The sequence below is a fragment of the Sesamum indicum genome, linkage group LG9, assembly GCF_026168435.1.
Source record: "Sesamum indicum cultivar Baizhima isolate 11 linkage group LG9, ASM2616843v1, whole genome shotgun sequence".
NCBI lineage: Eukaryota > Viridiplantae > Streptophyta > Magnoliopsida > Lamiales > Pedaliaceae > Sesamum > Sesamum indicum.
Window position 1 is genome coordinate 1,995,039 of NC_142665.1, and position 14,647 is coordinate 2,009,685.

General features: G+C 32.8%; 2 protein-coding genes across 2 annotated transcripts; one reads left to right on the forward strand and one right to left on the reverse strand.

Annotated features, from left to right (window-relative positions):
* Positions 1-2,230: 2,230 nt before the first annotated feature.
* LOC105170268 (high-affinity nitrate transporter 2.1) lies at positions 2,231-4,350 on the forward strand. Its single transcript, XM_011090945.3, has 3 exons — positions 2,231-3,106; positions 3,215-3,330; positions 3,432-4,350. Exons 1-3 carry the CDS (start codon positions 2,297-2,299, stop codon positions 4,087-4,089), a joined length of 1,584 nt encoding a protein of 527 aa, XP_011089247.2. The 5' UTR covers positions 2,231-2,296; the 3' UTR covers positions 4,090-4,350.
* Positions 4,351-7,394: 3,044 nt separating this feature from the next.
* On the reverse strand, positions 7,395-9,440 carry LOC105170269 (high affinity nitrate transporter 2.4-like). The gene is made up of 3 exons (XM_011090946.3): positions 8,542-9,440; positions 8,317-8,432; positions 7,395-8,215 (listed from the first exon to the last, which is right to left on the reverse strand). The coding sequence occupies exons 1-3, from the start codon at positions 9,349-9,351 to the stop codon at positions 7,558-7,560; spliced, it is 1,584 nt and encodes a 527-aa protein (XP_011089248.1). The 5' UTR covers positions 9,352-9,440; the 3' UTR covers positions 7,395-7,557.
* Positions 9,441-14,647: the final 5,207 nt, after the last annotated feature.

Sequence of the window (14,647 nt, forward strand, 5' to 3'; positions counted from 1 at the left end):
ACAAGCATATATATAATATATAACAAATCTTCAGGTCAAAACGCTGCTCCATTCGTCCCTGTACAAATTGTCGAGTCGATTTTGGTAGAAAACTAGTACTACTCGTGTGTATAATTTTGTACAACCTTTCATAGCCACTTAGAGTTCTTCACAATTATCATCAGCATTATATTTTATTTCCCGACAAATGCCTAAGCTTACGGTTGGAAATTAATTAACCATGGTTAAAGAACTGAAAAAACATCTTACATCAGAGGATAATAACGTTATTAATAATCGGTCATGTTAGATCATTTAATATTTTTATATATATATATATATTCTTTTCTTGTTATCGGAAATATATTTATTTTTGAAACAATTATTTTATTGGTATTCATTTTATTTTTCACTTTCTTTAATTAATTTCGTATTTTTAAATGAAGCATATTTTTCATTATGTGTCAGGATAATAACCAACAATCATATATAGCTAACCCTAGTTTGACTAACATACACCTTAAAAAATTTTAACATTTAATTATGGTTAATTGTTATGATTGAAAATAAATAATGATAATAAATCATTATTGATCACGGTAATCACGCACAGGTTGTTGGTTGTAGTTTTTTTGAAAGTGGCTAAAATATTTGTTATGACTAGAATTATGACAAAAATGGTTTTCGATTTTCGTACTGGATAACCTAAATTTTAAAATTAATTTTTGTTTAAGCATAATTAATAATAATTACTTATCATATTTTTGATCTATAATTTTATTGTAGGGTAATAATGTTCTAAAACAAACAACGCAATTAATCATATATTCTGAATCTTTCTTTCATTAATAGACAACAAAGTGCTCTTATCCAAATCCAGCTAAGTTTCTTAGTGATCATGGCAAGAACTAATTATATATGATATAAGAAATTATACATACATGGTTTATCTTGTTTAATACTTCTTGATATAATAATAATAACAATAATAATAATAATAATAATAATAAGTTGTAATAACAATATATCTTCATATCTGCATAATATATCGTATACATCTGTTGAGATTAGTATTTGTCCTTATCGTCCGCAAGTACAAAGTCAAACAAACCCCGGCCGACGAATTGACCTTGGGAGGATTAAATTAAATAAAAAATTTCAATTAATCAAGTGGCGTGGGTGCAATTAATTGAGAAAAGTTACATTTCATTATTATTTAATCAATGTTGGGATTATTTATTTCCAATGAGAGTGGAGGAATGTTGACATGTACGGCCAATTCAACTTACAGCCTGAATTGAAGGTAGCAAGTTGTCAGATACCCATGTTTGGTTTTTGCTTTTATTTTTATTTTTTTCCTTGGAAAATATATATTTTTAACTTGATATAGTTTTTTTTTTTTTTTGTGAAAATAAGAAAAAATATCTTGAATTAATTGATGAAATTGTGTTTATGTGGTTCGTAGTGTCAAATTAATATTTTAGTCATGAATAGTTATATTCTTTTATTGATTTGGAGTTGTTAGTAATGTCATATCAAAGTATTATAAAAAATATATATTATTAGTTTATGAAATTACTGATTGAAAAAACTTTGTAGGGATTTAAGTATATAGAAAAAAGAAACGACTGAGATGAAAAAATGATAGTAAATCATGCAATTTCATGTATAAACAAACATTTACTTTTCTATCATTGTCAAAAGTAAAAACTGACAAAGAAAATGAAACCGAGACAAGGTAGTTGGTCCGACATAATTGCGAACATATGATTCCTATATCTAAATAATCCTGAGTTATTTTGTTTTGAATTATTATGGAGTTGACATCTAATAATCTATGCACCTTATGTGAAATTAATTATTTGGAATTATTTCTTGAAATCCAAATATATGTTTCTATATATCCAAACACGAGTTTTGTTGGTATTAATCTTGCTAGTTGTTAATAAAGTGTAATTATTTCCCACTTGCGTCCAGCGACTTTGCGATCTATATATGAACAGATATACCGAGATAATTATATATTGAGGTGGGTGATCCCTTGGAAAAGTCTATGATCCTTTGGGATATACGATTAGGCTAATACTGTTGATGTTCAGATGCGGCAAACCGGATATTCATTCTCATTAAACTAATTAATCTCCATTAAAATTATACATTGGGAAGCTCTACTGCCCCATTAAGAGCCATCTCAATTGTCAACCCCTAACACTATATATACCTGATTTCGATATCATTCCCAGACATCAACATATCCATTTCCTTCTTTCAAAAATATTAGCTGTAAAAGAATCATCCAGGTCTAACAAACTAAGAAATGGCGGATATTGAAGGGTCTCCAGGCTCATCTATGCATGGAGTGACAGGCAGGGAGCCTGTCCTTGCATTTTCTGTGGCTTCCCCGATGGTTCCCAGTGATCCAACGGCGAAGTTTGATTTGCCGGTGGATTCAGAGCACAAGGCCAAGAAATTCAAGCTCTTTTCCTTTGCCAATCCTCATATGAGGACATTCCATCTCTCCTGGATTTCGTTTTTCACCTGTTTCGTCTCAACTTTCGCTGCTGCACCCCTCGTGCCTATTATTCGTGACAACCTCAACCTCAAGAAAATCGACATTGGCAACGCTGGGGTTGCCTCCGTCTCCGGCAGCATATTCTCCAGGCTGGTGATGGGGGCCGTGTGCGATCTCTTGGGGCCGCGTTATGGATGTGCGTTTCTCATCATGCTGTCTGCCCCCACAGTCTTTTGCATGTCGTTTGTGTCGTCGGCTGGTGGATACGTGGCTGTGCGTTTCATGATCGGGTTTTCCCTGGCAACCTTCGTGTCCTGCCAGTACTGGATGAGCACAATGTTTAACAGTAAGATTATTGGACTTGTGAACGGGACGGCTGCGGGATGGGGGAACATGGGAGGCGGCGCAACTCAGCTGATTATGCCGGTGCTTTATGAAATAATCAAGAAAACTGGATCAACCCCCTTCACCGCCTGGAGGATTGCCTTCTTCATTCCGGGATGGCTTCATGTGATCATGGGTATTTTGGTGCTAACACTTGGCCAGGACTTGCCTGATGGAAACCTTAGTGCCCTCCAGAAGAAGGGAGATGTTGCAAAGGATAAATTCAGCAAGGTATTTATTATATTATCATTGACTTCGTCTCCTGGATTCTGTGATCCCTTTTCCTGAATTTGATCAAATAAATGGGCTGATTATGTTTATATTTCTTGATATATTCAGGTGTTATGGTACGCTGTCACAAACTACAGGACATGGATTTTTGTCCTCCTCTACGGCTACTCCATGGGAGTCGAATTGTCAACTGACAACGTCATTGCTGAGTACTTCTACGACAGGTGGATTATTTCATATATTATTATAAAATTTCAATAGAATATTACATATAAATGGAATGATCGAGTACTGACTAGGATTTTAACATCAAATAATTTTACAGATTTGATCTAAAGCTACACACAGCTGGAATCATAGCAGCCACCTTCGGTATGGCTAATATCGTAGCTCGGCCATTCGGTGGATTCGCTTCCGATTATGCAGCTCGACTATTCGGAATGAGGGGTAGGCTGTGGACACTATGGATCCTGCAAACAATGGGAGGAATCTTCTGTGTCCTTCTGGGAAGGGCCGACACCCTTCCCGTTGCCGTCACCCACATGATCATCTTTTCTGTAGGAGCACAAGCTGCCTGTGGAGCAACTTTCGGCGTCATCCCATTCATTTCCAGACGATCGTTGGGCATAATATCAGGCATGACGGGTGCGGGAGGGAACTTCGGCTCCGGTCTAACACAACTGCTATTCTTCACAAGCTCCAAATACTCCACCGACCAAGGCCTAACTTACATGGGGATAATGATAGTGGGATGCACTCTCCCTGTGGCGTTGGTTCACTTCCCACAGTGGGGCAGCATGTTCCTCCCCCCCTCCAAGAGCGTAGTCGAAGAACATTACTACGGTTCTGAGTACACTGAGGAGGAGAAGCAGAAGGGTATGCACCAAAACAGCCTCAAGTTTGCTGAAAACAGCCGCTCTGAACGCGGCAAACGCGTGGCTTCCGCACCAACCCCGCCTAATACAACACCAACCCATGTTTGATTTTGTTATGGAGTATGAAGCTTTGATTATTTTCCATTAGTTCTTGGTTGTCTTTTATATTCGGCAAAGTTTGATGGATGGGCTTGACGCTCCCAATTCACCTGAAGCAAAGGTTACAAAAATCCCTAATGGATTGGATCAGTACTAGAATTAGCAGAAAAGCTGGTATACTAGTAAACTGTTTGTTTACTACAGGTTGATCTCTTTTGTATAAGCTTCAACAATCAAGAATAGATATATCTGTCTACGAATTAAAGCTTATGTGAAGATCAGGTTAAATATGCCTGCTATGTTTGGTGGGATGTCTGAAGTTGATTTTTCTTTTGGGTGGAAATAATGTGTTGCAGCATAGAGTCCTATCAAAGAGAAACTTCGATCCAAATCAAGTTAGGTCATATCTAAATTAATTAAGGGAAAGTGTAATATTGTGTGATTGGTGTACAATTCAAAAAAATGAAATGACAAGTCTATCGCACTTGTTGTATGATTAGTTTCATTTCTGTAATTTGATTTGTGTTAGAATTTTCATACAAACTTCTAATAAAACCTTGTGTGGAGGGATTAGTTACTCGATTTGACTTATTATTTTCTAATCAATTCATCAATTCAATGTTAGACCAAAATTTAGACAGAGCTTAACAGTGAACATGTTTCAGCTTGATTCATTTATGCCCTCAGCTCCATTAAGTTTTACAATAAGAGTTCAGAAACTATATATATGTTTTATGTATCTTGTTTAATTATTGTTAAAATGGTGGTTCAAAGTTAATAATATGGAGTGATTATTTAAACTGAGATAATAATTTTGAGAAGAAAATCATTAGCACTACAACAGGAATAACATAAAAGACACTACAAAAAAATGACTGTTGGCTACAATTTTAGTAGCTATAGACTAAAAACTATAGTAAATATTTTTTATTGACTACGGTTAAATAAAACCAATACAAAAATATAGATTTTTCATAAAGAAAAAGTTATTTGCCATGGTTAAGAACCATGGTAAAAATATTTGTCATGACTAAATATTTTAGCTATCCTCGCAGATACCACGACCAACAATCAATGCATGATCCTGGTCTATAACTATTTACTATGATTATTTTATTATTAATCATGACAATTAGTCATGATTAGATGTTGTATTTTTTTTTTACAGTGAGATGAAAATTTAAGAAGGGTTGTTGTGGTATAAGTCCAAAATTTAGCTACAACTTTTATGACGGTTAGCCTACTGTAGCCAACCCTACAATGCAAATACATATATAACTTATTTTCAAGACAAAACATTGTCTGGTTCGTACGTATACAAGTACTTGATCTGTCGATTTTGATAGGAAAACAATAATCCATGTGTAATAAAATTTTATATAGCCTTTCGCAATTACTTCGATTTAATTCTTCACATTAATTTATAAATCAGCATTATTTCATAGGCAAATTAAGCTTGGCTAACATTACGGTATAGCTAAAATAATTTACAAAAGGGGTTGTGAGGGATATATGCGACTCTAACATTTTTAATGAATGATGACTAACATTTTATAATTAGACATTAATTGACTCCCCAAAATTTTAATATATGAGGAAGAGTGAGTGACGCTTGTCCACTAAATTAAGCATTACATTCCAATTTAAGATACATTGTACTGTTCGTGTACGGAACAATATATGTCCATTATACGTTTCACTAATTTAAAATATACTGTACTGTTCATGTACCAAACATTTGCAACCACAAATTCAGTGCTTGAATATTTTGAGTTAGTACTAGTTAAATTCAAAAGTAGATCAATTACATGAATATAGAATGTTAAGTCAAATGTTTAACATAAGTTGTCTATTATGATCTTATAAGGGTCACTCCGTTGATAAAACTTCAGTTTTAATATTGTTGTCCTTATCTTAACTCAAATGTTGAAACAGTAATATTACTGCACTGGAGATATATATATATATATATATATATATATATATAATTTCGAAGCATGAACACATGTATCTTTTAAACCAAGATCAAAATGATTGATATATAGGCATTATATACAGGTCTACTATGTTTTAATATATGGTTGGATTATTCTTTTTTATTTAACTAATTATTCTTGGAGTGTGTGAGTCTGACCTAACTAGTTAATATTTAAATTTTTAGCATATAACTTAATGTCAAAATGTATTGAATTATAATTTCACAATATTTAATAGATTTCCTAATATAAGTATTAATTTGATAAGTAATCTTTTACTGTAATTCACAAAAATCATCGTAGCTAGTAAAAGTTTATTTTCATGAACGGCATGAACATAAGAATGTTCCGCGAAACACGGAAATTCTTGTGATTTGTATTTGATTTTTACAATCTGTATACCAATTTTTTGACAACTACTGTATGGAACATATAGTGCAATGATATTTTCCGGGTTTGTAATTAATCATGTAGAGATCCCACTCTTATTAGCTTCATCCGGGCTCCCCATGATCATGGAAAGGACTCGAGAGTGAAAGAAAAAAATTTTAACTTTTGAAATGAAAGTGATGAACTAGTATTTATTGATTAAATTAATTATAATTATTAATATTAAATATTTATATCTAACAACAAATTATACCTATAATAATTATATACTAATTATTAATATTTCATCAAAAACAGTTCTTCAAGTATAAAACGATAATAAATTTTCTCTTCTTATATAACTACACAGTCTATAACATGATTAAACCATTTAATTTGCTGATGAAGGCTCTCAAGAATTCTGAAAGGTTAAGGTGAGTTCTTTTAATGTGTATTAGAATGTCATTGTCTCCCTAGTGAAATAAAGTCTAAACTCGATGCGTAAAAAAAATTAAATACTCCATGAAAATCTACAATTTAACATCACTTGAAAAAAATAACATTACTGAAAAAATACGATTGATTATGTTAATACAATTAACATGAATTAATAAAAAGAACTTTATTTTATTACAATAATATATGATTAGTAAGTTTAATAATGACAGAATTAATTATGTATTAATTGGTCGACACTATTGACATACTACAAAACTATTATATATATATATATTAATCATTATTAATTACTATTTGTGATATATAAATCGCTATAGACAATAAGAATGAATCTATGAGATAGTATTATCTTGTCACTAAGTATCATTAATTACGTATATGGAACTAAAAATACGATTAATTTTATAAAAGTGTATATTCAGTTACAAAAGGTTTGATCAAGAAATATCAATATCATTATATCAAACAGTTATTGAAAGAGTATATAGGACGATCATGAGAAAGTAGAAGTTGGGAGCAACAAATTTATATTAGTTATATAATGTGTCATGAACATCATCACGACATTTTTCTTGAATTAATAACAGACAACTGAAAAACAAATGGAATCCCATATCACTCCATTCCACTCGGCAAGAGGGCCGATCAAAGTTTTTCATATTCCAGAACTGAATCAAACATGGGTTGGTGTTGTATTAGGCGGGGTTGGTGCGGAAGCCACGCGTTTGCCGCGTTCAGAGCGGCTGTTTTCAGCAAACTTGAGGCTGTTTTGGTGCATACCCTTCTGCTTCTCCTCCTCAGTGTACTCAGAACCGTAGTAATGTTCTTCGACGACGCTCTTGGAGGGCGGGAGGAACATGCTGCCCCACTGTGGGAAGTGAACCAACGCCACAGGAAGAGTGCATCCCACTATCATTATCCCCATGTAAGTTAGGCCTTGGTCGGTGGAGTATTTGGAGCTTGTGAAGAATAGCAGTTGTGTTAGACCGGAGCCGAAGTTCCCTCCCGCACCCGTCATGCCTGATATTACGCCCAATGATCGTCTGGAAACGAATGGGATGATGCCGAAAGTTGCTCCACAGGCAGCTTGTGCTCCTACGGAGAAGATGATCATGTGGGTGACGGCGACGGGAAGGGTGTCGGCTCTGCCCAGAAGGACACAGAAGATTCCTCCCATTGTTTGCAGGATCCATAGTGTCCACAGCCTACCCCTCATTCCGAATAGTCGAGCTGCATAATCGGAAGCGAATCCACCGAATGGCCGAGCCACGATATTAGCCATACCGAAGGTGGCTGCTATGATTCCAGCTGTGTGTAGCTTTAGATCAAATCTGTAAAATTATTTGATGTTAAAATCCTAGTCAGTACTTGATCATTCCATTTATATGTAATATTCTATTGAAATTTTATAATAATATATGAAATAATCCACCTGTCGTAGAAGTACTCAGCAATGACGTTGTCAGTTGACAATTCGACTCCCATGGAGTAGCCGTAGAGGAGGACAAAAATCCATGTCCTGTAGTTTGTGACAGCGTACCATAACACCTGAATATATCAAGAAATATAAACATAATCAGCCCATTTATTTGATCAAATTCAGGAAAAGGGATCACAGAATCCAGGAGAGGAAGTCAATGATAATATATATAAATACCTTGCTAAATTTATCCTTTGCAACATCTCCCTTCTTCTGGAGGGTACTAAGGTTTCCATCAGGCAAGTCCTGGCCAAGTGTTAGCACCAAAATACCCATGATCACATGAAGCCATCCCGGAATGAAGAAGGCAATCCTCCAGGCGGTGAAGGGGGTTGATCCAGTTTTCTTGATTATTTCATAAAGCACCGGCATTATCAGCTGAGTTGCGCCGCCTCCCATGTTCCCCCATCCCGCAGCCGTCCCGTTCACAAGTCCAATAATCTTACTGTTGAACATTGTGCTCATCCAGTACTGGCAGGACACGAACGTTGCCAGGGAAAACCCGATCATGAAACGCACAGCCACGTATCCACCAGCCGACGACACAAACGACATGCAAAAGACTGTGGGGGCAGACAGCATGATGAGAAACGCACATCCATAACGCGGCCCCAAGAGATCGCACACGGCCCCCATCACCAGCCTGGAGAATATGCTGCCGGAGACGGAGGCAACCCCAGCGTTGCCAATGTCGATTTTCTTGAGATTGAGGTTGTCACGAATAATAGGCACGAGGGGTGCAGCAGCGAAAGTTGAGACGAAACAGGTGAAAAACGAAATCCAGGAGAGATGGAATGTCCTCATATGAGGATTGGCAAAGGAAAGGAGCTTGAATTTCTTGGCCTTGTGCTCTGAATCCACCGGCAAATCAAAATTCGCCGTTGGATCACTGGGAACCATCGGGGAAGCCACAGAAAATGCAAGGACAGGCTCCCTGCCTGTCACTCCATGCATAGATGAGCCTGGAGACCCTTCAATATCCGCCATTTCTTAATTTTTTAACACTGAGTAAATAGACCTGCAGGAGGATTCTTTTGCAGCTTTAATTATTCTGAAAGGATGATTGGATATGTTGATGTCTTGGGATGAGATTGTAATCAGGTTTATATAGTGTTAGGTGGTGGAAACTCAGATGGCTTTTAGTGGGCCAGTGGAGCTTCCCAATGGTTAACTTACGTATAATCAAGATTAGTTTAATGAGAATGAATATCCGGTTTGCCGCATCTGAACATCAACAGTATTAGCCTAATCGTATATCCCAAAGGATCATAGATCAGATATAGACCTTTCAAAGAGACCTGGAATATCACCCAATTGCCTGATGATCATACAACCAAGGTTTCAACATTAGGACATGTATAAGTCAAATTGCTCTAACAGGCAATATTCTTGGTATGTTCATATATATACATGGACTGTTAATTCACTTGAATTCAAGTGTGAAGTAGTCAGCACTGTACAACTTACCAACTTTGCAAGACTAATACGAAAAATTGGGGGTACAAATCACTACAAAAGATAGGGGTAATAGCAACGGCATATATTCCTTTCTAATTAGCTCGAGCTTCATTTGAAGATTAAATTTTTCTAGTCATTTTCTTGTGATGAGTGTCCGGCCATATTCTGAAGAAAGAACAATACCAGCATTTCGTATATTTAGTTGTATATTTCTATATTTAGTTTTCGAGACCATTTTGAAATGAAAAGCTAATTAAAATCGAGTAATTCTTAAAAGGCTTACAAATTTACACTTGTTATAGCCATGATCATAATCATTTACGCATAATGAAATTTAAATAAACTCCGCCTATGAATAAATATGTTTTTATCAAAATTTAAAATCCTAAACCTAATTATAAGAATACCGCTCAATGAATCACGTAGGAATTTCGCTTTGTGGCTATCATTGTAGGATTTTAGCTTTACAAGATGTTGGAGAGTCTGCTAAGGAGAAAAAGTCCTGATTTTAGTTGCGAATAATTAATATACACATTTTATCTAAGATCATTTTGGGGCGGAGAAAAATCAAAATTTGGCAACTTGCAAACCAATCCTGCAGTCCATAAGTTAAATGCCTTCGTTCTCCTTGACAATATAATTAAAATTAATATATACTAATTTTCGTGCTTAAAATATGCTCACAAACACAACATATATTTTAAAGCAAATTAAAATTTCTTAAGAAACTATAAGAAACAAATAATATACGGATAAAAGTTAAATACGTATTTTATAATTGATGTATAGTACTTTTTCCTTTATCATAATAATGATTTTAAAACTCTCGATATCATCTCTGAATCATATGTTACTTATTATTGCCATTAATAATAATTTATATATTCTAACGTACTAAATTGTCAATTGTAACGACAAACTATATATATATAAGTGTTTGCCATTATAAACTTGTTGAAATTATTTGTGATAAAAATAAAATATGTATTTCTTACATTAATATGTAAATTAATAACTTTTGATACTACTATTGAATCGACATTTTCTGGTTGATATTTGTCTCCTGAAGAGAGGTCAAATGGTAGGTGTCAATTTCATGGAAAATTTAATTTTTTAGGCTGCCATGCGTAGACTTTTCACATACCAAGAAGATAATGACAATCTAATATCAATATCCAACTTAGCCTTTCAGAATCCTTGAGAGTCCTCAGCATATTAATTATAATGTTAATAAATTATTTTTGTGTAGAGACTGAGAGAAATTGTTTCTACTAATAATAGATGTATGTGTGTATGTATCACAGAACTTAGCTGGAGGCTGGATGTAGATATATACAAGCAGATTTGTGGATAGATGACTGATAATTAATTGAGGATATATCATTAATTAATGCATTATTTGTTTCATAATATAGTTTAAATAAAAGAGACTATTAATTCAACTATATTAGCATAATTTAGATTAATATGAGATTCTTGATAATCATTCTGGCAGAAATTGGAAAATTAACATTCACATATTAGTGAAAATTATCTTATTTTTACAAATTTTAAACTATATATTACAATTAAAAAAATTAATATCTCTTGTTTTATAAGTTTTATTTAATATCTCTAAAGTTTATGATCAACGACCCTATAATTCAACAGGATTTTACGTTCTGTGTACTGCATTCTCCAAAGGGTAGCTAAATTTTAATTATCATCGGAGGGACGCTAATTAAGACAACAGACGACTTTTCAAACTGTTAAACAATTTAAGCCCATCATTCTATACCAATGTTTTTTTTTAATAATTATTTTATAATAATGTTCTACTACCACATAATTAAGCTTTGACTTTATTTTTAGGGGCCAACAACTTTGGAAATAAATGCTAACTCATAATTTTGCGAGCATTGACTTGGATTTCCTGATTTTCGTACACCAACCGTACTCTCTACGTATATATATACGTAATTCTTATTTTAGTGGATAAGCATATACATATATATATATATATATATATATAACTCATTCTTCTTCTAAAATTAATTGTTGGATTTGGATCAGTTTCTAAGTATATTAGTCCCCCGTTTGATCTGACGATTTAGCAGTTCGAACCTGTGTTTTGAATAATTTCTTACCTAATTGTTCATTATACCCATTAAATATTTTTTTTAAGTCCTTCAATTGATTGATCTTAATCAAAATTCTATTCAAATATACAGTTCTCTCACAATTATTATTCTCCTGTGGGATATTTTTTATTTTTGGACAGAAACGGTACTTACATAATTACATCAATATTAATAAGTACATTCATTCAATTAATAAGCTTAAATTATAATATTAAATGAGATAAATAGCCTTTTTACCATGCTAGCCTCACATTTTATCAACTTGTGGTTTTCAATGTCTTGTTCGCTTGATGGTATTCTGATCATAAGAATGGCGTTAGTTTTGAAATTTTGCTACAACTTATATTTACATAAGTATTGTCGTATGTAATTAGTAATGCAACTGGTCTGAGTGTTATAGTCAATTAATTTGTACATGAACTATACAATCTACATATAAAATCTAGGGATAATTACATTCAGACCCCTGATCTATGATTTATTTACACAAATTATCTCTATCTATTGCATAATTACAGAAATTACTTTTGACAGTAAAAAAATAAGAGTAGTTTGTGTAATGGTGCTAACATTTTTAAGGAGTAGTATTTGTAATTTTTCAAAAAGGTAAGGTGTGGTCTGTGTAAGTGATATTGACACTTGGTGAGTGTATGTGTCATTATCTAAAAGATAGAGGTGGTTTGTTTAATAGACTATAGATCGAGAGATGTAAATATAATTATTCCTAAAATCTACAAACCATCACACATAATTATTCTTTATCAACATGTGAGAATAATTATTTTATAGTTGAACAACAACTATTATTAAACTAAATAGACAATCATTTCTTGTAAACTAAATTAATAATAATTCACACATTAATGGGATTGAAGTCAAACAGAAGTTTATAATTATATATATATAGAACCTCAGCATCTTATTGATAAGATGTCTAATTACGAAGTGTTAAAAGTAGTCATTATCAGCACAATTAGTCTCGTTTGATGATGTCAACATTTTTTAGTTGTTTGAAGAACTTAAAACAGCCTTTTAAGTATAGTTTACAGGCCGAAATCCATACAATTCCAATTACGGTAATCTCGGAGCCTTTCTCCCCCGAAAACGATGCTGATAATAGTTGTCAAGAACCCTAAGAACCTGCCAAAGGTTACATGATTAAATATTATCGAATCATTAACACTTCAATTAATTTGTATCAAAATGGACTCAACAACTTGGGATATATGGACCCTTTGACTTTATGGTAATTAATAATTACTTATGTATGTATATATACATATATATATATATATTGGCTGGAGGAATTTCCGCAATTAATTGTATTGTTTTTATCTAATTAAAATTAATTATGTACCAAGAAAGAGTAGAAATAAGTAAAACATAAATTTCGACAAGCATGAGCACTTCAATTTCTCTTAAACTATCAATATTATTAGGATAAATTAACATTGACATCCATCAAAATTATGTTTAAATACCAAAATACACCTTAAGTAGTATTAGTGTAATATAATTTAGAGAGTGTCTGTATAAATTTTACTATTAAATAAAGAGTGTATTTAAAATTATAATTATAAATTTCAAGACTGTGATTATAATTTTACAAAAAATACGATATGTAGTTGTTTAAAAAGGTGTCGAAATAAATAACCCATATGATCAAGCTAGGCATTTTTTGTCTTTTCTCTCTTTTCCATTTTTTTTTTTTGGGGGGGGGGGAGGATCTGAAGAGCCAAACTCAAATCATAAGAATTGTTAAGCCATGGACCAAAACATGAAGTTAATTTTAATTATACAAAGAGTTCACAATTATTTTTTTCTTAAAATTACAACTACCAAGGGGAGTCATTGTAAAGTTTTAATTTTTAAGGATGTGTCGATAGAAACAATTATAATTCTAGAGAGTGTATTTGAAATTTTACAAAACACAGAAATAGAATAGGGATGATTAACATTTCCCTTTCCTCAGGTTTTGATGTAATTATACATTGATCCCCTATAGTTTGATAAAACTACATCTTGCATGTCTGAGGTTTGCTTCTATCTAATAAATAAGTCATTCATTAGTTAAAATTCAATGAATTTACTGATACTAACAAAAAAAACTGAATGTAAATTAATATTTCTCTTTAAATCATTTAAAGCTAATTTATTGAAGGTCAAATAATTTTTTTTACTAAACTACCCTTATAACGGTGAAAATATACCTCCTCATATGTATTAACGCATGAATACATATGAGGGTAATTTGGTTTAAAAAATTTTATTTGACCTAATATAAGTTAGTAATAAGTCAATCAGGTGTAAATATATATATATATTTTTTTTAATTTTTTTGTTAATATCAACAAATTTGATAAATTTTAACTAACGAATGGACTTATTTATTAGACGAAAACAAATCTTAGAAGTGCTATATATAATTTCTCAAATTATAGGAAATATACATATAATTAAACCAAACATCATAAAAGATGAGTATAATTATCCCAATAAAATAGTTCTATGGTTAATTGGACCTAGGAGGCATTGAGAAAAAGACTAAAAATTAGAAACCATTATAGGTTCTTTTTACCCCCTGCTATTACCATGTAAAAATGTTTTATGCAAACAAATACTTCATCTATTTGTAACAGCTGATATTACAGACACTTCACTGTTCTTAAGAGTGAAGGCAAAAACAGTATCAAGCACACAAGACC